Below are 23,341 nucleotides of genomic sequence, written 5' to 3'. Positions count from 1 at the left end.
CGTTGTCGAGTTTCTCAACACATACTATTGACACAAGGGGTATCATATCACGCCCCTTCTCGATCTTCTCCGTCACCCTGGACATGGAATCATGCTTCTAAAAATGTGCTCCTCTTTAAATCGTATGCAAAATTCCTCCCATTGCTGGAGGAAATCATCTCTCTTAACAAATTTTGAAATCACTGTACAACTCAGATTAATATGTGGTTTGATTTTGCGAAGAGATTATTGTTCTTCTTCGTAGTTCATTTCGCTGTCACGGAATGTCAACTTCCCAACCTGCAACCGGGAGATTTTGCACCATCGTTTGCTCTGCAAACGTTAAATGGCAGGATTGTTTACAAGAAAAGTAATACAAGTTCTAAAACGCCAAGACACCCTGTCATATTTCATCTGTTCACAAGACGCTCGGCTTTCTTGGAGGCGTTGTGGACCAGTGACACCTCGCTCCAGGAGTTCATTGAGCTTTCACCGAGGAACACACACTATGTGTTTATGTCATCGTCCGATTCTAATTCCATGGGGGAAGTGTTATGGTTGAGAAAACGTCTTTATGAAGCTATTCAGAATTATTTTAAGAGGTGAGTGACTAGGTGTCTGGCTATTTCGCTACAGTTGTACAAAGAGGTCAGTTCGATCGTGGTTCCCGGGAGAGCTTAAGTACTCTTTAGAAGCGGGGGGTGTCAATGTTGAACCCTAACAGCTATGGAATGCTTTATGTCCACCGAGTACGATCAAAATAGAAGACTCAATTTTCTTGCGGCCTTTGCACCTCTGTGCAATGAGGACCAATGACAATGTTCGTAAATTCTGATGGTGATGATGACAGTTCATGGTATTTATTTTGTTTAGTTAGGCAATAATTGTATTCCCTGTGGTAGTGTCCATGCAATATGCAATAACACAGTTTTGTTTTCCAAGACTGTCAATGGGAGCACTGAGATAAATGCCACTGTGCAACCTTGAGTGTAACACAACAGTCTTGGAAAATTGCATAGAACAATGGCTAGATACCGGTACTTAAACCACCAAGGTCACCAGCCTTGTTAGCTATAATCAGGCGGTAACGGTAAAGAATCCAATCTTATCACCATTACTCTAAATCCCATGCATTGTTGACCAATGTGTTGGTGGCTGACAGTTGACCGACAGTCAGCCAACTGTCGACTGACTGTTGGCTGACATGTTGGCCACTGCATCAGTGGTGGTGGTGACTTATTTGGGCCTTATTTAACTATTGCAATGCTGATGGCCGATGTGTCGGTAGTGTATCAGCCAACGCATCGGTATTGTGTTGGTAGTGTGTTGACCGACATGTTGGCCGGTGCATTAGTGGGATCGGATTCTTTACCTTTACCAATCAGGTGATATTGCAGAAGCTTGAGCAGGGCCTGAGAGCTGGGTAATTAATTATCCTGCTGAAGACAATAATTGTTGTTTTATTATTCAACAAATTGTCAGCTAGTATATGGCAATATACATCTAAAATTGTATTTGACAGTGATTTGTGCTAATATTAAAGACAATGTTTCAAACAACTGAGTACTGGTAAGATGTCTTTGCCAAAGAACTTTGGCCTGCATCAGTTTTAAAAGGGCTGACTGACAATGGCTTCTTTATAATTTTGTGTGTGAGTATGCAAGCCTAATGTAACAGACAACTGCTATGTAATAAGACAAATGCATGACAGATGAATATGACTATTGTCCATCCCTGACTGCAATTTTACCATTTTTTGTTTAAACTACATGGTTATACAGTGGACTCTCTGACTAAGGTGTCCAGATTACTCTAGCTGTCCAGTTTAGACTAAGTTGTTCATGTAAAAGAAAGTTTGACTACAGAGGAATGGGTGAAATCAGCCAGGATGAGTAAGACAGGACAGACAGTCATACCTGTTTTAAGGTCCAAATGTCTGCCTTACAGTGGTCAGAGTGCTGTGCACTTTGAGAGAATTGACTGTTAAGCTTAACAACATGTTGGATGATACAAATACATGTATACAATATTTGTGTCTGATCTTACGGATTAGACACAAATATTGCACTGGACTTGTGAAATGGATATATGCATTGTAATTTGTATTATTTTGAAGCTTAAAAACAATGTCATGATGTACGTGTAATCAATCAAAATTACTGAATGCTTATTCACTGTTGGGGTTTACTAAAGAGTGACGTTTCAGTGGATCCATTCCTGAGTTTTGCAGTTTAGAAAGTTCTCAGTGTTCTTTAGCCTTGTACAGTGAACTATCATAAATTTGCTACAGAAACAGAAACTACTAGTTAGTGTGTAATGTTGTCTGCTAATTAGTATTAGTGCGTGTTATACAAAAACAAAGACTAGAAAACAAAAGAATTACTAACTATGTATAGGGATATAGTAGGAACTAATACGAAGTTGTGGCGTGTTCCACTATCTAATGTACAGGTTAAGTAAAACCACTCTATCCTCCTTTACAGATATTAATAATAGTATATTTCTTTTTAACCATTGCTTTTTTAGGAAGTCAAGTTTCCTGCTACAACAGAATTTAAAAAGAACTTGCCTGCAATACTACACAAACAGTGGATATCACAATAACTCAAACCATATTGGGTATTTGGAAAGAGAACCCTTTTACAAACTGTCACAACTTAGGAAACATCGTACAAGAAGAACTAAAAGTAAATGCAAGAGTTGGGTTGAGTTATGGAAGGACAGGCTTCATTTTGTCAGCTTGCCATTGTATGATTTTGGGAACTGGATTCCATATTCATTAATGCACTGGCCTTGCTTTGGTTCAGGTTGTGCACTAGCTCAAGTCGTAGTCAAGTCAACAGAAGGTACTACACAGGGCCATAGCTAATAACAGGCAAACTTGAGCAATTGTGTCAGGCCCTGCCCACACTACCCCAGATGAATTTAAAAACAGAGCTTTATTTCTCTAGTTAGGCCTACTGTCCATTCTAATCTACCATGAAAATGGAGCTTTTGACGAATTTTAAAATGCCAGCTTTTGTGTTTTAGTGTAGACAGAAAATCATCAGGTTGCTGTAATCATGATATTTTGCTGCCCGAGTTTTATTCGAGTACAAATCCAAAATGACTGGTGATTGTTGCGTTTCCAAATATCTCCGACGTAGACTGTGGACAGAAAACATTTGATGCGTTTTCAGAGTGAAAAAGCAATTTCAAATTCCTCCAACATAGTGAGGACTCAGCCTCAGTAAAAATTTGAATGCATTTATTTAATTTGTATGTCATGTGAGGCATTGCCCTCTAAGTAGAACAAAGTACAAAAAAACAACGACAACAATATGAAAACCTTGGAAGCAATAGACTACCAAAGCAAAATTCAAATTTTTCATTTCGTAATTAATGCTGTATTCACACTGGGTAACAGTATGCATTACACACCATTACAATGTACAGGACATAACTCCTCCTAAAGCAGATGGAGAGCTGTCATACAAAAGTAATGTTTCTCACACACTGCTGGGAGCCATGCCAAGCCGAACCATGCTGCCTGATCTTTATTAAGATAACAATATAAATGTCTTACAATGTAAATAATTAACACATTAATTATATCATTGCAAACCTGTGGTGATACTGTTAAATCTGGAGTGTCACAATAGGGATATGTGATATCCAGGTAGGGATAAGAAACTTTATCCTGTTTGAATGGTCCTGGCATTAAGCCACTTTCAATAACCAGGATTGGCCATTGAGCAGAGTTCATCAGTAGCTAGGTATAATAAATTTGAGTGAAGTCACCAGTATTACAGAGGTTTGATAACCTACACGTATGGTATTTTCCTTTTCAGGTGAAGTGATGCTAGTAGCTCCGAGACTGGATGCAAGATACGACTGGCTGCCATCACCACATGGTCTGGTTCGCAAACATACTCACTTTCAAATTGTTTACTATGGAAATGCTTGTGAATTGAAATCAGAGTGGGAAAAAAGCAGTCAGAGTAATGGTGATAAGAAGACAGAAAACTCACACAAGAGAAAAGCCAGTGAAGGACGCATTGCACTGGTGTCTCCTGGTGGAGACTGTTCTTTCTTTACCAAGGTAACTGGATTATGATGAACATGCAAGCTGCAGCAATCTAATAACCAGTACTGGCATATTTGTCTGTTGGATTTCAGAATAAGGTGTCTGCATGGCCTGCCTGAGGGTGGGGGTGGGGATACTCTCATACTATATGGGTATGTGCTGCTGTAAAGGGTATGGTTTTCAGGCAGATCAGACTGGGAATCAGACAGTTTTGGTTAAGGTATAATTTACTGAGAAAGTGGCCAGTGGATAAATAATTTAGTCTACAACAAGGCTCTTTACCCAGGGTTCTATAATAGAAATTGAGTAGCCTGCAGACAGGCTCCCAGTTGGGTTTATGGGTCTAGTGCGAGCTAGCCAAGTGTGGTCTAAGGTGAGCGGGAGAGTCGAGAGCAGAATGGTGATGATGGGGAGCACTTGGGAGCCTAGAGACATTCTATTGATGCTGTGCCGTTCCATGATACCAGCTCCTGGTATCAAGATCTGATTGGTTGAATCGATTACTGTTGACAGCTTTGAGATAAATATTTGGCAGATCTTGACAACGGCTTGTAAATCTTGATCCATCACAAGGGTGTACACACCAAGAGAAGCTTGTGCCAAGCCGCAGAATGTCTTACATTCTCACATGTGTACAAGTTGCGCTAGCAACTACAGATGTACAGAGTATTTTAGAAATGCCAGCAACTGATGAGATCCACATGGAGGATCGAAACCATCATGTCTTGCCTGAACTAAGCCAAACAATGGTATATATTATACAACACGCAAAACAGTCAACAGACTTGCACATGTGTCATGTCATGTGTCATGTGTCATGTGTCATGTGTCATGTGTCATGTGTCATGTGTAGATACATGCAAGATACATATTCATCATGTGGTGCCAGAACAACCAAAAGGAGGAATAAACCTAGTATACATCGAGTTTGAGAAACATAAGCTCAATCAGATAGATGCAAGAAACATAAGAATGTCTCTAGATAAATGTATACCTTTCTTGAAGTAAAGCTACAGCGTCGCTGAAGAAAAATGTGCAAGGACAAATGTGATATCCGTGATAAGAATGAACATACTGTACTTGCAACAGTTCTAATCAAACAGCTGGGCTCAGCTTCACAATATAGAATGCAAGTAAGCAACATGTTCACTGTAAATTTCACATTTTGTCCTTTGAAAGCAAATACTTGGAGACTTGAAAACATCATGTACCTTGCATTAGAAATGAGCCTAAACAATACATAAACACATTGGAAATTACAAAGGAGTCAAACTTGGCGAAGCAACATGCAGATAACAGCAGAAACCATGCAGACCTATGACCTCTCAGAATTTTCCATAGCACGGTCTAACAGCTCAACTCTTCTTAAAATTTTTCCGTATAACTCAACATTAAGTGCCCTTCATAAACACGTGTGAAGCAAAAAAAAAAGTCAAGAGACTGAACAGACAACGGCAAATGTAAAAATGAATCGCCGGAGTTGTGTAGGCTTGTCATCCCCATTTTACACTGTTTTTAAACCATTAAAAACAAAAACCACTGGCACTCTTATTCCTTCAGGCAAATTTAATGACTTTTTGTAGAAACGGCAAATACGCTCCCGTTCGCTTTGCATTTTCCCATTCCGCAAAACCCACGTGCAGTAGAATGTTATCAAAAGCCGATACATCAGTGTGGGGAAAAAGCATCAGTTTTGACAAGTATAATTACCTTCTTGACTGATTTGTAACAGGGTAATCACCAATAAGTGGAACAGCGAATCAAAAACAATGTGTACATGCTCTCCTGCTCCCACTCGCTTTACTCGCGGAATTTTTTTTCATACTTAATGGCTCGTTTTGCTTGCTGGATTTTTTTCCGCCCTCACTGGGAGCCTGTTTGCAGGCTAGAAATTGAGACTTGTAAGTGACTTTGTAAGATATTAGTTCAGTTAGCATGTGTTGGACTATGATTGTGATAAAGTTTCTGCATGGAAATTAGCTAGTCTGGGATAGGGTAGGGGCTTTTTGGTGCCTTGTCCAGAATAGGGCTGCAAAATCAAGCTGATCATGGTCTAATATAGGGTAAGGGTTTCAGTGTTGCGGTGGCACACCCCTACCAAAAGATTTACCTGGCCATGTACAGTTGTATTTATAAAATTCTACTTTTCTCTGAACAGATCAAACATATGAGCAAGGCAGGAATTTATGCAGTTATTATATATTCTGAGGAAGGTGAGCCTATCAAAGAACTGACTTGTGACAGTCATCATTGCTTCACACCTCTTCACATATCAGCATCAGTGATTTCATACAAAGATGGCATGCACATCAAACACTTGTTGAGTGCTAGAATGAAGCTGTATGTTTCCTACCAGTTTACTCCTCAGGAAAATTATTTTCTTGGTATCGATGGTCAGGGAAAACTAGCAGAAGTAGGCCTATTTCTATTCCCTTCAATGAAGTTCATGGCCTATGAGGCAAAGTGGTGAGTTTTCATTCAGTTTTGTATTTCATCACAAAAATGTGACTTCATTATGATAATAATAAGAGCATTTCTATACTGCCGATCCACTTGCTTCCTGTGGTGCTTTAAAAAGGAAAATGAGATATCAAATGGCAAACTGTTCCTTAGTGATACAGAACATTCTGATTGGTTCCCTATGTACTTCAAAGTTTGCAAATAGACTGAAAAGACTGTCTACTCATGAGCTAATTTTCTGCATTTGCTGAAAAAGAAAATACAATAATGACCCAGTTTAAATAGATTGCTTTGTTACCATGGAAATATTTTTTCCTTTATGTCTACCGGACAGTTTGTGTTAAACTTTTGCAAAGTTACTTTCACATGTAAAATGCATATTTGTTTGCCAGGAATAGGTGCATTACTTTATCAGCATTCTTACAAAAAAATCTAAGAACTGCACCTATTGGTAAACTGTGGGAAATGTTGGTTGTAGTCATTTTTTTCTCATTGGTACAGTGAGAACTGCCTTCCTTCCACTGCTTGAAGCTGTGTTCATGTCCCTTTTGGAGGCTGGGAGGGATTACCGAACCTGTTCTATCCATCATGTACCTCACCCTTGGCTTGTTTTTTAAACTTGCTTAAAAGAGAACACAATAATGTAACATTCAGGGACCATTCATTTGTTGTCCCATTGCCAAGGGTCCACCATCATATTTATAAGAACGTCCTCTTTGTTGTGAAAACACCAATTAAATTGAATGCAAATAAAATTTACCAATCACAGATGGTAATGTGTATTCAGTTGATGTCATTACTTGATGAAGAATAACAGTCAGCGCTCAGAATGTAGCAATCTACATCTCAAGAGACTACTTCATGAGACAAATGATATACTTCATTATTATTAAGAACGTCTTCTGACAGGCCTGGCAATCACTACACCTCCACTATCTTGTCCACATTGTGCATTTAAATTCATGTTTTGTGTTCTTAGGTTTAACTACAAAACAGATCTAATACACAACTTGACTGGCAGTGCAAGAATAATTCATGTGTTTAACCACACTCTGATGAAAGGAGAGACTGGTGCAGTGAAAACTGTTCGCCTTCCACCACTTGAAGGTCAGTACATGGCTCTCTGAAAGCTGGGATGGAAACTTGAGTCAAGACAAGTGATGTGATTTATTTGAATTAAATCATACAAATGACTCAAGAGGTGTGATGGCCAAATGGTTAGTGCACTGGACCCCCTAATCTGGGTTTGAGCTCTGGCTAGGGTCACTGTGCTGTGTTCCTGGACAACAGTCTTTACTCGCCTGTCTCAACCAATTTGTATAAATGGGTACTTTGGAATTTAATGCTTGTGGGGAAGGAGTAATCCTGTAAGGACTATCTAGATGGATGTAACATTACTCCTAGTAGCTTAACTTAGCTTAGCTTGTGGTGTTATGGGCCACTTGGCCAGCTGTAGACAGTGGAGCATCATCAGGATTGATCATACTGATGACTCCTGTTTTGCTTTATCGACTGAACCAAGAGGCAATGTACACTGTGGTAGCATTTTTGTGAGGACATATAATATATAGATTTAGCCAGGCCTTAAGCGGAACTCCTGATTGCAATAATTATCCACAAAGGAAAAAGAGGGTTTGTTTTATCAATTGCGAGCATGTAATTGTTCAACATGTAGTTTCACTATTTTTTCCACTTAAATTTTAACAAACTATACCCAATAAGCATAACCAAGATTGTAGAAATTATGTACACAATATGTAAGAGACTTTCGAAGAGACGATTGTGCAAGGAATATGTTGGAAGAAAAGTCAACAATGTGCCAGAGGTTAATTTGCGCTGAAATTTTGTCTCTGCATTACTCCCTCAGAGTAATAACCTGACTTGAGCCTGTGATCTAGTTGAAACCCAGTACCCAGTCAGCAGTCACCTGATACTGGTCAGCAGATACCTTGTTTTGACAGCTGTCAATTGACCATAAATGGATGTCCAATATCAGAGATGTACTTATGGTATTTCTCTCTTAGGTATAGGGATTGGCCTGTACAGAGGGACGTATAGACATATACGGACAGTCACATGACAACCCAAATTTTTTAGAACGATGGGTTACCAAATTTTCTAAGATATGAGGCTCTGCTCAACGCCTTTGGCGCACAAGAGCTCCGCTACTATCCCATGTAAGAAGTGGTGAAGATATTAACTTAATTAAGCCTTTTCTTTCTTTTTTTGCAGAGTTGCAGCTGTACAGGAATGTAGAGCTGGACATGTCCTTACACTGCCCCGGTAAAAGTGACTATTCCTGTCCCCACTGGGATCATATTGTCCACTTGACTGTCTGTTGCAACAAACAAAGTCCACTCTGTGGGGAGGAGTTGGGCAGATGGATAACACCATATAGGAGGTGAATAGGCCATTTCCATATTCTTGGTACTGGGCTGGAACTAGCTTGCAACTGAGGCTCCCTGCATAAGCAGGGAGTCTTTTCCAATGCAAATGGGGGTGCTCTTTAGAAAATTTGAATTACATCCTCAAAGGAGACCGATCTGGGTGTGGCTAGAGCTTTATTTGACCTCTAAAATATACCACCTAAAGTGAGTGTACCCTAAGAGATACTTTGACATCTAAATATAGTGTTCACTTGGTTCATCCTGTACACCCTAAGTTACACCAAAATGCTTAATTTACACCCCTGAGGAGACAAGCGTCCCCAACCTTTTCATATGGCAGGAACCCCCCCACCCTTCCTGGTGGGCTATCCTATGCTATTGGTAACCCAAGAAGTACCCTGAATATTGACATGTTTCTTGTGTGACAATTGTGAAGTGCTTGTAGTGAGTAGTAATTTCAATTTGTGTTTTTCCTGTCTGTATTGTGCAGGGCAGTGGGACGCTGGTTGACAAACATTACACCGCTGCTACCTCTCTTTACATCTGATTCCTGTACTTTACAAATGAAGCATCCTTTCTGGGAGATGCCATGGAAACCTTCCCTTGATATCAGGCTTTCTGATCATATTAAATGTAGGTACAATAAAATAGTAAAAACTCAAATTTTCATTCCACATACAGTTTATTACAGTAAAACCTGTGACTATCAATCAATCAATCAATCAATCAATCAATCAATCAATCAATCAATCAATCAATCAATCAATCAATCAGTCAGTCAATCAATCAATATATTTAACGTGGTCGGTACGCTTAGCTAATAAGCTAGTTTACACGAAAAAAAAAAAACAGACAAAAATTATAAGAGCCTTATGAAGGTATACAAATTTAAATGAATCAAGATTAAGAACTAGCTAATATTAAAATATAAGAATTGACAATGTAGTCACAAGTAATATGTATAAGAAAATATGATCATTAAAAGCAGTAAAAATTGATTAAGGATAGATCCGCTTCGCACTCGGAGTCCCGCGAGATCTAATGGGACTGACAACACTTCTCTAGGTCTTTCCATATTCTTACACTTAAGCTTTCAAAACGAACTCGGCGACTCTCGTGTTTTATTTTGGGATTGTAATTAGTATGATAAGAAGCTTTAAAAAAAGTGGAGGGGGGTTCTGAGCCACCTTAAATTTTGGAACTTTCACTGCCTGATGAAAATACTACAATAAAGGGTCCAATAGGTTTTGAAATAGTCATTTGGTAGGGCTTCTTTCACGGAAAGTTGGAACTTATAACAACCTTGAACAACCTTGTTCAACATAACACTTAGTACCACACCAAAGTTTTGAATGGTCACACACGCAGCTTTAATACACTAACTTGTAAGTTACAACCACCTTGTACAGCACAGTTAAGAGAACCACAAGAAATGACTGGTCAATAACTTCCATGAGTGTTTTTCTCCTCCGTAAATCACATTAATAGACACTCTGGTGGTGCAGGGGACGCAAATAGATTCATTTCCTTGTTTTGTTTCAGTTTCAACAAATACATACAGTGGGAGACGTGAAGATCAGTACAATGTTCCTTACAGGATTATCAAGTTATATACAGGTGGTAAATTCGACAAGAATTACAACAAGAAATATCACACGCGCAGAATTACAATTCCGTCAAAGACATCGCAAGTTAAACTTGTAGCCACCATCACCGGTCACGGCAGTGACAATAACGGTTGCGCCGAATTCTGTGTCACGTCACACCACTTTATTGTAAACGGCCATTCAAATGTTCGAGTGTTTAAAAACGCTGCTACAGCCATGGGCTGTGCTAATCGCGTCAGCGATGGTGCCATTCCAAATGAACACGGTACCTGGCTGTACGGTAGGGACGGCTGGTGCTGTGGAATGGATGTCGTGCCGTGGGTAGTGGACATCACAAAACAGGTTCATGTTGGAGGTTACTTTAATAAAGTCAAGTACTTTGGTTGGTTCAATGGCTCCGATCCCCACCCTACACGGGATCCAGGGGAGATAGTCATGCGGTCGTATTTGGTGTTTTATGAATCAGTAGAGGACCAGTTTTCTGATGACGTGTAAATGGACGCTGTCGTTGAATATTTATCACAAATTTGCTATCTGTACAGTATTTTTGTGACATTGCAATTTGCTCGATAAAGATTATATTTAGTTACGATTTTTACAATCATATATTTCATGTTATCTCAGTTAACATGTAGCTCACTCTTAAGAAAGGGTTTCGAAAAACTTGAAAGCCTAATTTAACAAAGGGATAAAAAAAAAACAAATGCGGAAAACAGCCGTGTTTATACTGTAAGACAAATGCTTTACCTTATCCTCACTTCTTTAGCGAGCACTAATTTTCGAAATTGGAAAAACATACTGTTGAAATCGCCCAGTACCCGTGAAGATAGAAAACATAGGAGAGATGTTCTTTTCTCATATCTAAATCACCCTAACGGTTCAGGGAAGTCATCTGCCATTTTTCCCTCGAGAGGGTAGTTACAATTGCACATGAGCAGAATAGTATTTGCAGCGAAACACATTTAGACAGTATAACGCATGAGCAGACCATTATTTGGAGGCAGTTTTTAGCAGGTCACGTTTTGGGCTCTCGGCCGATTAAAAGGAAGGAAAAAAGCATCGTTTTTTATGGGCCTGCCAAGTGCAACTTGTTCCAAATGATGATGCTTTTTCGTTTGAACGCTGTATTGTGGACCATGAAAGGGGGATTTTATAAGAGGTGATTGGAATTTGGCGACATTTACATGACATTTAATCCCACTTTTTCCGTCAGGTGAAGTCGCGAAAATAGATTCTCGAGAACGTGGTAGAAAGACAGCTTTGCCCAATTTTCGCTAATAACTCGAGTATTGGCAACCTTGGTCAAAGGACGAGGCGAATTTGGAAAGGTTACGTTTCCAGCATTGGAGGGTCTCGAAGGGGTTAACTGTCAACCGTCAAATGGCCAAAAAAGCGGTCAAAAATTCTTACCGTCAACCGTCAAATGAGCGAGCCAATATTTGCCGTTAAATGTCTCAGATATCCATGATTAAGAGTTAAATGATTGCCTTAAACGGGGTCAAGTTATGCTATTTATAAATGAACGTTTTAATATGTCACAAAAATACATTTATGTGCAAGCCTTTAACTTCTAGTCTCGGGAGCAGGCGATTGATACGTCCGGCGGTGATAATGTTATGTGACTACACTAATTAGACACATAGTTGAAGACAAAGGCCTAATTTTTATGCACGGCGTATTTTTAACGGTCAACCGTTAAATGGACGGGGATCCCCCCCCCCCGCCCCCCACAAATTGAGACCCTCGCATTAGCCCTTGTTGCTTGCTTACTGCGCATTATGCCTAGTGGCAAGTAGAGTAGCAAGCAAGGTCCTCCGCTGTCTTTCTTTCCGCAGTTTCTCGCTGGTACCTAACTGTCGTTCGGGGTCTTAAAACTTCCATTTTCCTGCCAGTTGTTTCCTTGCGATTCACACCATTACGAAAAGGCCCTAGAAGGCTATCACATACGATTACTGTTGATTCCTCTGTTGCTTTTTCCACGCGGATTTGTTAAGCTTGGGGTTGTTAGTCTTCGCGAGCAAAAAGGACCGCTCAGTATTTGCAATGCTGATTGCATGTGGGGAAAGCACAGTAGTATAGTGTGATTACTTTGGGCCTGTTTTAGTAATAGTCAATGACGTAACACAAAAAACATGACAAGTGGGTGAGTCAGTTCGCAATAAATTTGAGGAGGAATAAATTGCGTCTGAACTTGAAATTGGTCAACCCTAGCTGTTTGGTTGTAACCAATCTATCTTGTTTTCAAATTAAAATGGAGTAAGCCTTGAAGCTTTAAAAACAGTTTTTCACTCAAGATTCCCTTTAAAGTTTGATCAATTTTCACCATTTGGATTGTTTTTCATGTCGTCTGTTACGCGGTTCAAAGTAAGCTGAAGGTTTCAACTTTCACACCTTTTTCGTTATGTATTCGCCGTATATTTTACGTGAAAACGACTCGAGAAAGTGATGGAAATTAGCGTGTACCGCAACCCTGACAAATGGTCCATTACATGGGTTCCCAGGCTTGAGCTCAAGATATAGATATATATATGCACAATATATTTGCACAAGTACGAGGGCCGTACTGGTACAATAACAGACCCAAGGTCAAGACAGAACGGACTGAGCGCAGCGAGGTCCGTACAAAAAAGACTAAGGATCGATATCCTCTCCTACGGCACGAAGAAATCTTGGTGCTAAGTAAGAGACTTATTACATGACTGAAAACTGTTCGGAAAAAAAGATACTTTACACTTTAAGTGAGCACGGACTGGAGAGATACCATACGCTTCAAGCGTGCAATTCTAATGGAGGGCTGACTAAGCGATTACTTACTTCTTACTCTTCTAACAGTTGAAAAAGACAAGGAAATGAAGTTGGAAGAGAAAGGAATTGAACCTTTTCCGTACAAGTTATTCTTTTACAAAAGTAAGCCTTTAAACTACGGAAAGCTAGTCCAAGAAACCGAGTGCGATCATTCGGAAAATACCCGGTTCAATGCTTGTGACTGGAACTGGCAACAGAGCAATGTGATAGGTTGATTTTAGTTATTCGCCCTCTGAACTGACTAAGTCGTGCAATAAGGCTAGATATCGGCTAAGTTCTGATTTTTGCCATTTTTCTGTTTTCCATAAACACGCAAGGAGAAAACATCCAGCCATCTTGACCAAGCAAACTTAGTCAATAAAGGAATGATTATCTGGCATAAAGAAACCTATTTTTGTGGGAGCGAGCGAATAGCAGGGCAAGATAGACCCATCTTACTGGCTCGGGTAGCCAATCACAGTGCCGGATCTGGTTCTTCTTGACAGTTCGGGCGCTAGCCATATAGTAATAAGGATTCCTAACCACAGTTGAATAGAAAACCAGATTGGAAAACAATCAAGACATGACTATAGACTCGGTATTTTAAGTTCGTAACCTCAACGGTTGTCGAGACTTTATTTTTCTGTTATTTCATCGTTTTACAGTGGGAGAATGCTAAATGAATGCCCAGAAAAGGCCCTGTGACCATGTCCTCCCTTTAAACTAATTTCAATTGACTTTAGTAAATATCCAATAAATAGGTTCTTGACAGAAAGAAGCAATCTTGAAGTGCGCACATTACAATCTCAAACAATTATCTGAAACAAAGGACAGAATAAGAAGTTCTAAATCATGTAGAAGTCGTAAATGTATTATGGTTCGACCTCCCTGCTACCATCAGCCGTCTACTAAAGACTGTATAAACATGATTTTATACAAATGTTCTTTCTGTGGGGAAAAACGAATTCCAATCCTAGCTAATTCTAAATCGACAGCTTTTATCATTAGATTAAAGAAGATATTAAAAAATATTTTAAAAGAAAAATAAACGCTATAACATGACGTTTCATCTTTTCGCCATTATCAAATGCGGATTTAAGCCGTTCAGTTCGGACATATACTAGCTTGGGTGTTAAGGAGTCAAGAAAAATGTGAAGAACAATGTCAGCTAATTAGACACGTTTGCTCAGACCAAACTTTATCACACAAGCGGACTCTATTTTTCTTGACTCCTGACCTGATGTTTTTCAGAGTAGTGTGTTATCAAATATTTATTTTCATTTAATAAGCATGGCAGCTTGATTTCACTTTTGCTTACATAATATTACATTGGTCGGTCGGCTTAAGGACCTGAAACGTGTCCTTAAATAATCAATGGGTTGCCTCCTTGGTTTTTAAGTATTGCTTCAGCGAGACCTGAAACAAAGAACATAATGGAAATAAGTAAAACTGTACCAGTATACAAATGCAAATGGTGGCGTTTTCTCGTTTTCCCGGCGTTTCGAAGGGAGATTTGGAAAAGCTAATTAGATGTTCTTTTTCCAGAGCGATAGCTACACGGCATTTCAATATTTCAATTGAGATACCCTTTTAAGCTGCAGCTTTTGTTGTGCGATAATATCCGTCATCCTTACCTATTACCCCAGTGTACCTATCTCGAGTTCAATTGAATTAAATTGTTAATAAGGGAATCTGATGAGTCCCTTGGCAGGGACAAAATGTACGTATTTAAGACTAACCATTGTAAAATTCTCACATTTTTTTAAATTGATAAAATAATAATTCGAATTTAATCAAATATATGACTGAGCAAATCTCCAGAGTCCATTCATCTCGGCTTACATGTTTATTGTTCACCTGTCTGTGATAAGTATTTTTTTTCTTTCTAGGTTGAAATCTGAAATGCGATAGAACTCCGTTAATCTTAAGTCTATCTTTCTACCAAAAGCCGAGCTAGTGGTATGGACGGGTTCAGACAGGACGGTCGTATTCAAGAGGTCCCTAAAGAAAAAAATCACTAAGAGTCAAGTCTTTCAACAGAAAATGATGCATATTGAAGCCGTCGTGAGGCGGGGTTGTAATTTATTAAGTATTTATATTCGACTTCACTACCCGCTCAACCAAATATATGATATTTATCATGTAATATGCAACCACTTTAAAGATGTGCCAACACGAGCAGTGTAAGACCTTCTTAGATGACAAAAAGGCTGACAAAACAATTGAACATCAGGTAGTGTAAGATTTTATATACAATAACTTGATAAGCCAGTACCCATAAACGCTTGTAGATAGAAATATGAAAACACCCACGGCTCTTAATGGGTATTTAATTTAGAGGGCGAAGAGGCGGTCGCATGACACGAATGAATATAACGGAGGCAACGCAATATGTATACATAAGACCCTAGAGACAAAATTACGTAACCCATTATAAACACATTTCTTTGGGGTGTTGAGTAATCAGTACGGTATATTACATTTAACTCATTATTCGTTTAAACCGGGAGGACTAAATTATCTTTATACTGTATCAAGAGGAGATCATTTTGTCCTATACAGTGTTAGTTAGACCTTTTGTTATCATATCATTCACACGATCCCATAACTAAGTAACACTCTCTAAGGTTTGCGTTAAAATGGCAAAAATTGCCGTTAGTTTATGAGACTCTGATTGACTTGAAAATCTTTGTCAATTCCGCCTATTATTTCAGCCGTATTGGTTGTTCCTATCAACATGGCGAAATAAAAAAAACATAAAGTAATAATCCAGTGAAGCCTCGGACAAGTAAAATAGTTACGATTTTATACTTACGCTCTACTCTAATCAACCTCTGATGGTCTTCAACTGCGGTACCTGCTGATTAAAACAGAAGATACATTTACTGTAGTTTAATAAAACACAGTATATCGATTCTGATGGATTCTGATTGGCTAAAAAAAGAGTGCAGTCTTCATGTAACACCAGTGCAAGTTTGAACACCAGAGCAGATTACAGCGAAGACATCCGAATTTAGTACGAAGACACTCGAAGACTATGGACGATCATCCGAGGTATTTCGAAGGTGGCCGAAGTTCACCCAAACCCTTCCCAAGGTCAACGAATATCAACCGAACATTTCCAAAAGCCCCCGACAATCATCGGAAGCCTTTCAAAGATTTCCGAAGATAACCGAGGATTTTCGAAGATCACTCGAAGGTTGCGAAGACTTTCGAACATTGAGGAAACAATAAGTAAACTAAGACCTTAAATAGTATGTTTTCAAGTTTATCACAAGAAGTAATCACATGATTATTCTCGTGCAATTTGAAACAAATAAACATTTTCGAAGAATGTTAGCCTTTTGAAAAATTTACTTGTACTTATTTATTCCAAATTGCACTGGAAATCATGTGATTACCTGTACAAACAGTCTGCAGTGTAGGTATCTTATTACGGAGCATGAGTTATCGTCATGGCCTTACAGTTGTTTACTGAGTCCACCCTTGTTGAAACAATAACCAATTTTGGTAAATGGCCACTGTTTCCACTGCAGGAAACCCGTTCCCTCTAACCTATGTCGGCGAGGGCGCATCGTGACAAAAAAGCGGCGTTTAAAAAATTGTTGAAGATTTTCAGTTTAATTCCTTCCAATCAAAAGCTGATTTTAATGAAACGCTGATTGTAAATGTTAGGTGGGGTCCAGGAAAAAAGACAACGACAACAACGACGACAACAGCAACAACAGAAACACTGTATTGAGACTTGCGCATTGATTCAGTTCCGTTTCCATGGTTTCTCCAATATTTTTACTTCATATCCTAGTTTAGTATAATTTCAGAGCTGAACAAAGAGTTTCAAGCAATCTGATTGTTTGAGCAATTCTTTATTTTTACGATAACTGCAGAAATTCTCGCGCGCTCATTGGCTAATGTTCATTGTCCATAAGCGGAAAGACACGGGAATTTATAATTTATGCGATGCGTCAACGAGCGACAGCGGACAATTTGACAATTTGTTATTTTAAAAAACCAAGAGACCATGATCTGAAAAAACAAAATGACGTCAGATTTTCATGCGTCTGTCCTGTTATTGACAAAGAATTTCGTCAAAACATTGTTCGTAGTTTGCGGATCCACTTGGCTATCGCATTGTGGATCCGCAGCTACTTTAATTTGACAATGTTATGACGAAATTCATGATCAATAACAAGACAGACACATGAAAATCTGACGTCAATTTGTTAAATTGCGTCTGTGTTTTTATGTTTTAGTCCGCTATTCTGTAGTACTGGATATTCACCTCTGAAATTCATACTTAAACAATTATTTGCCTCAGGCTCACTGAACGTTGGTGAATATTTACCGAGACGAAGTCGAGGTGAATATTCACCAATGTTCACTTCGCCTTCGGCGAATAATTGTTAAATATATACACACACGCGTATCAACGCAACATTCTCCATTTTGCTTCGACGAAGGACTAAGGTTAGAAACACCAGCTTTCAAAATTTACTGCGGCAATCAACTACATTAACTTCAATATCATAACCAGTTAGTGCTCCATTTGCCTTACTACGGAGTCCAATATTCCTTTAGAAACTAATAACATAATGTGTTAGTCAGCTGTTGATCAGTCATATTCACTCACATTAAGTTTATACTTTCAAAAGGTGCAAAAAACAAACAAACAAACAAACAAACAAACAAAAAAAAACAACAAAAAAACCACTTTGGCTTTTACTTACCACGTTTTGTACCAGTCTTGCCATCTTGTCTTCGCTGCAGTTTCAATGGCTCATCTGAAATCAAGAAACGAAGAAAATTAAACAACAGCACACCACGTATCACTTAACGCTAAACACATACTACTAGTTTTCACTAGCGACGCAAACACAAGCACAAGCACAAGGATCAAAATTATTCCTTTTTTTGCGCTTGCGCTTATGTTTGCGTTTGCGTTGCAACACGTGAAAACGAAAAACCGCACTGGCATAACACAAGCATAAGGATATTTACCACACGTGGTAATGTTTGGCCAATGAAAACACCTGGATCCAGATTACCTCGTGTCTAAACAGTTTTTTAAAATGGCGCAAGGTTCCGATGGTTTTGTTTGTGTTTGTGTTTACGTCCAATTTCGTTTTCACTTGGGTCATCCCTATCAGTTGCGTTTGGGCTTGCGCTTGTGCTTACGTCGGTAGTGAAAACCAGGCTTTACGCGTGAGAAATTTGTCATTTGTGTGCATAATTTTAGCCCAACGTATTGGTTCCAGGAAAAAATGATCCTCACGATTCTGGTAATACAAGACTCTGAAACACAGATTTAGACTTCTGAAATTTTAGACTTCATAGAATTCTGAAATTAATTAATACTGAATTTTTGAAAGGGAAACAGATGAGAAAGCGGCCAATGTCACACCCCAATACAAAAAAAGGCGTATCTTACTAATGCTTGCTGCAAACACAGTAGTCAGGACAAGGTGAAGGAACAGCAGAGCAATCCAAAACTTCATCTTTACTGGCTGAAATAGTTTAATAGAAACAGCCTTTGTCATTCAAAGTTCGTCAGAATTGGTCATTGTAAGGTCACTTTTGTATAAACACCCCTATTCCCTCCAAAACAATGGAAGAGATCTAACAATGAAATAAGAAGATTATTTCATAGTTTGCATGCTGTGAGAACAAGGAAAAGTCTGTTTATATGCCCAGGTAGCCTAGTTCTGTTCACCGCCAGTACTCCTCCCTGCAGCATAAAGTAACTAACCAAATTCTTTCAGAATTTATTTTCCCAACTACAACTGCGATGAATTTTCAGATATATGGATCTTTCTTCCGCAGTTTCAACATGGATATTTATTTATTCACCCACGGTCCTTGTCTTCAACGAGTATTACCACGAACTCACTGTGTGACAAGCTATCAGTTGGCTAGATGGCTACGCATATAGAACCCTCCACCAACATCGTTAAGGGGCATTCCTTCCAAATCTGAAAATTGTTGGCCTTTATTTTCGCAGCTACTTAAGCTGCCTACACAACTACAATGAACTTTAAAGTATTAAAGACCAACAGTATTACAACCCATGTACACTCTCTTTGAGTGGTATCAAGGGGTGTCGAAGGGACTTATTATTAACCCAAAATTATAAATTGCTTCTTACCAAGTCGGTTGGACGGAAATTACTTTTTTCTCCAAAGATCGCAGAGAGAAGAAAACATTACGTCATTGAATGATAAGCTGACGTGTAGTTTTACTATTGGGTGGCAAAGATTTCGTATGATATATGATCACTTACAACATCAAATGAGGAGTAGGTCTAGTAAGTAATTTGGACAAACAAAATGCCTGGTGTTCTAGAAATGTAGCAGGAACATCGAGTGTTGCGTGTAACCCAAAACAAATAATCACCTTAAATAAGCTAGACTATATAACTAAGATACTAGATGTTAACTCGATAGCCCACGATGAAGAACTTTTTGTAGTTAGTTCTCACAGGTGGTCTTAACAGGGAAAATGAACGCTATTTGTTTTTTGAGGATCAAATTCTAATACCAGTCACGTTAAAAAAGCCTGCAAATATTTCTTTCGTTTTCTTCTTGTATAGCACGTGACAATAGCGATGACACGGGACAAAAGCGATATTTAAATTGGAGGTTCACTGGAGAAGCTCCGACCTAAAAAATCTTTAAAATCTAACGAAAAATAACAATTAGTGATTTCAGGAGTTTTATAACTTTTGTTATAACTGTAAATTGACGATACTGTAGGGTCTCTGATGCCAGTTGCAACAGTAAAAGGACGGCAAATCAATCGAAAAAGTGGTCGTAGTTGAAAACCAATGCCTAGTGTAATTTTATATCTAAATATATTTTGCTTAGTGTTTTATTGTGTTTGGTTTTATTGCTTAATGTGCTACTGCTCTAATTTAAGCCAGTCTTTCGAAAATAAAGATCGACTAAAGTAAGCAATAATTCACAGAAAACATTTTTTCATTAAAAAGATTGAGAAGCCGAAAGTATGGACGAATTCGAAAACAAGAAGTTAATAGCAACAACCAAAACCAATAACATAAATAGATGAATATGAATACGTGTAAACCCTCGAACAGATCTAGCCCCAACCTGTCTAAATAAATAAATTTAGAAAAGTTCGACAAGTAAGAGATTTTAAACACAAATGTTCTCTTTTTCAAAGCCACCGGGAACAAATCCCTTGACTTCATTAAATAAGATGACATGCTAACTTGCTGTTGGTTGGTGATGACTTCATGTTAATGGCGTGATCGGTCGTATCAGGTTACTACCGTCTTTCAGTTTTAACAATGGAAGATAATCATCTAATCTAAAAAATTTCGTTTTTAGTTTTTCTTCGTTTCTAGTTTCGTTGTTAGTTTTGTCGCGAAAAAGCTCAAAAACTCAAAAAAGCTCATGCAAACTCAAGCAAATTTTAGTTTTAGTTTATGGATTAAAATTCATAGGAAGGAAAGCTCGTGGTGTTAATCACTGGGTTGTTATGGCAAAAAAATAAAATAAAATAAATTAATGAAAATGAGGTAGAAATGATATAATAGTCAATGAACGTTTGTTGTCAATTATTGCTAGTATTCTTAAAAAGTTTGCTGTTTATTAACTTATGGTTGATAGCAGGCCTTAGCGAGTTTGTAGAGCCGAAATAACAGGTGGTTTTGCAAAAAGCAAAATGAACAAAGCGGGTCACCTAGGATCAAATTCCAACGGAAAGCCAGGTCTACATGTGGGAAGATACTTTGGAATTTAGTGGTCATGCAATGTTAGTCATAAATTACAGTTCTGGTTTTAAAATTGTGTAAGTTGACCATTTGAAGAGCCGGGATAGAAATTTCAATACAAAGCGGGTTTCGAACCGACACCGTGAAGATTTCTCTGAATGTGAAATTCTTTCACTTCTTGTTCTTTTGGCCTTCTTCAGATTAATTAATAGCGAACGTTATTTATAAGATGAAATTCAGCAATGTTTTGTTTAAACGGTGCAAAATTGTTAAAAAAAACTGATCATTTATGAAAGCATTGTCGAAAATTGAACACCTTGTTCAAGTTGTCTATAATAAGATTTTCACCACTAACTTTCAACTAAATAAAACGACGTTTTGGACATTAAAAGGTGGCCAAGATGTTTGCTATTTCTTTCGTCAAGGGTGAGGATCAATCTATTTTTGATGCGGATTTGGCAGATGTCTTTTTTAAAAAATGGCCTGCATTAAGAATTCGATTTCAGGAAAAGATCCATAGGAAAAACAATGATTAGGAAGGAACGCGGAGCCAGATGAAAGGATGAAGTCTGCAACTCTAAGTAACTTCATAATAGCAAATTAACATGGTGTTAGTATGATGATCACAAATCTTATATTCCATATCATGATTAACTTCGAAGTCAGGCCCTAACCCCCTTAAAACTACAAAATGAAGATTAACCGTGCTTTTTGCAAAACACAGGCTATAAACATGTAGTACAGAGAATCAGCTCACATACTCTATAGAAGAGAACTTACCACGATTGAGAAACTGCAAAACGATGATGTGGGAATTACACCTAAGTCCGAATATCAAGAGACTTAAAACACAATGTTCTATTTATTCAAGACCGCCAAGAACAAAACCTGACTTCATTGAATAACATGACATGTTACCTTGCTATTGGTTGACGATTACTCATGATCTTTGGTATCAAGTTTCTTCAGTTTCACATTGTAGTTTCAACAATAGAGATAATTCATCTACCCGAGCTCGAAAAAGATTTTAGTTATTTCCTCGTGGTTTAAGGGTAGTGATAGTAGTTGACAAAAGTTTGGTGTTAGTTGTTTCACAACTTTATTTTTCGACTTCAAACTTTGCACTTTGGTCTAATATTAGAAAATGGAACATCACGAAAAAGTGTTTTCAAAACACAAACCTAAAACCCGTAAACAAGAGAGGACCCATGGGTATAAATATATGGAGATTCAAGTGAAAAACAAGAAAGAAAACACAAAGGTGGTTTTAAAATAATTGTAAAGCGCTTAAGTTAAAACTCTTAAAAAAAAGAGTTCGTTCAGGCTTGCACAGTATTTCTAAGTAGAATAACAACAATAATATTGATTACATTCGTCAGCGTATTAATATTAATTAACTTGAATTCACAAATTACTCAACTGTTTAAGAGAAAAATAAATGTAAGAAACGAACACTGCCTGGTGCCAGGACACAAAGTCGGTTTTAGAACTCGACTAAATAATCACCACTTGAAAATATCCGGGGACTACTCATTAGCCTAACGTAAATCACGTGTGTGCGCTATAATCACGTTAAATAAACTGAATTGTAGATAAGATACTAGATGTCGATAACAGGTGAGCTTTAGAAGGAAAATGGGGATGATTTTCTATTCAAAGATCAAATTCCAATTCCAAAAAAACCCCCAAAGACTTCTCTTATTTTTTCCTCTTTTATTCTTTGACTCTCTAGAATCAACGTGTCACTGGTGATAGACTGGATAGAGATTTACCGGATAAGCTTCACATCAAACTGGTCATCCAACCCAGAGTGAGAAAACTGATTCGAAAGTTCTATTGCTCCTTGTTAATAATAAATCGATCGACGATGCGTGGGAAAATGGACGGTAAATCAGCAGAAGTGGTGTTTTGATTATCTGATTGAAAAATGTGATTATCTGATTTAAAAAAAAAAACCGACAACAGCAAAAGCAACAACAGCAGCAAAAAAGAAAAAAAAAATTAACAAATCAAGCCCAAGCCCTGTTAAAACGACAAAGTGAAAAACCTAATTGAGAAACAACATGTAGAAACACTTGCAATAAACCTCTCAAACAAAGAAACGGAACATAACATTTATCAACTTACCACGATTTGGACGCAAGGAAACAATTCTGTGGGAAATTTGACTGTGCGCTTCAAAGCAAGTCCGACGAGTAAGACAGGTCAAACACAATATTTTGTCCTCTCAAGAACGCCGAGAACAAAAGTCCGTGACTTCATTGAATACGGCGACATGTTTCTTTGCTATTGGTTGTTCATGACTACTTGTGAGACTACGCTGTAGTGA

At 38.2% G+C, this 23,341-nt stretch overlaps 1 protein-coding gene and 1 long non-coding RNA gene across 2 annotated transcripts; one reads left to right on the top strand and one right to left on the bottom strand.

The window, feature by feature from the left end:
- Positions 1 to 49: 49 nt before the first annotated feature.
- LOC110051400 (uncharacterized) lies at positions 50 to 12,696 on the top strand. Its single transcript, XM_020757433.2, has 8 exons — positions 50 to 581; positions 2,506 to 2,825; positions 3,810 to 4,060; positions 6,204 to 6,511; positions 7,485 to 7,612; positions 8,738 to 8,906; positions 9,383 to 9,525; positions 10,435 to 12,696. The coding sequence occupies exons 1-8, from the start codon at positions 202 to 204 to the stop codon at positions 10,992 to 10,994; spliced, it is 2,259 nt and encodes a 752-aa protein (XP_020613092.2). The 5' UTR covers positions 50 to 201; the 3' UTR covers positions 10,995 to 12,696.
- A 1,188-nt stretch (positions 12,697 to 13,884) lies between these two features.
- Positions 13,885 to 23,318, bottom strand: LOC149115314 (uncharacterized). The gene is made up of 6 exons (XR_016206025.1): positions 23,140 to 23,318; positions 18,712 to 18,787; positions 18,011 to 18,064; positions 16,099 to 16,143; positions 14,602 to 14,699; positions 13,885 to 14,101 (listed from the first exon to the last, which is right to left on the bottom strand). It is a non-coding gene; the product is annotated as an uncharacterized LOC149115314 (long non-coding RNA).
- Positions 23,319 to 23,341: the final 23 nt, after the last annotated feature.

The sequence above is a fragment of the Orbicella faveolata genome, unplaced genomic scaffold, assembly GCF_042242905.1.
Source record: "Orbicella faveolata isolate gen_17 unplaced genomic scaffold, um_ofav_v1 contig_13, whole genome shotgun sequence".
NCBI lineage: Eukaryota > Metazoa > Cnidaria > Anthozoa > Scleractinia > Merulinidae > Orbicella > Orbicella faveolata.
The sequence above is the reverse complement of the archived record's forward strand: the minus strand, read 5'-3'. Positions and strand labels throughout refer to the sequence as shown.

Bases quoted from the DNA above. Each gene is read 5' to 3' on its own strand.
- LOC110051400 (XM_020757433.2), top strand. From the start codon at position 202: ATGTGGTTTGATTTTGCGAAGAGATTATTGTTCTTCTTCGTAGTTCAT. The intron at 6,512-7,484 runs GTGAGTTTTCAT...TTGTGTTCTTAG, and splicing joins ATGGCCTATGAGGCAAAGTG to GTTTAACTACAAAACAGATC. The intron at 8,907-9,382 runs GTGAATAGGCCA...TGTATTGTGCAG, and splicing joins TGGATAACACCATATAGGAG to GGCAGTGGGACGCTGGTTGA.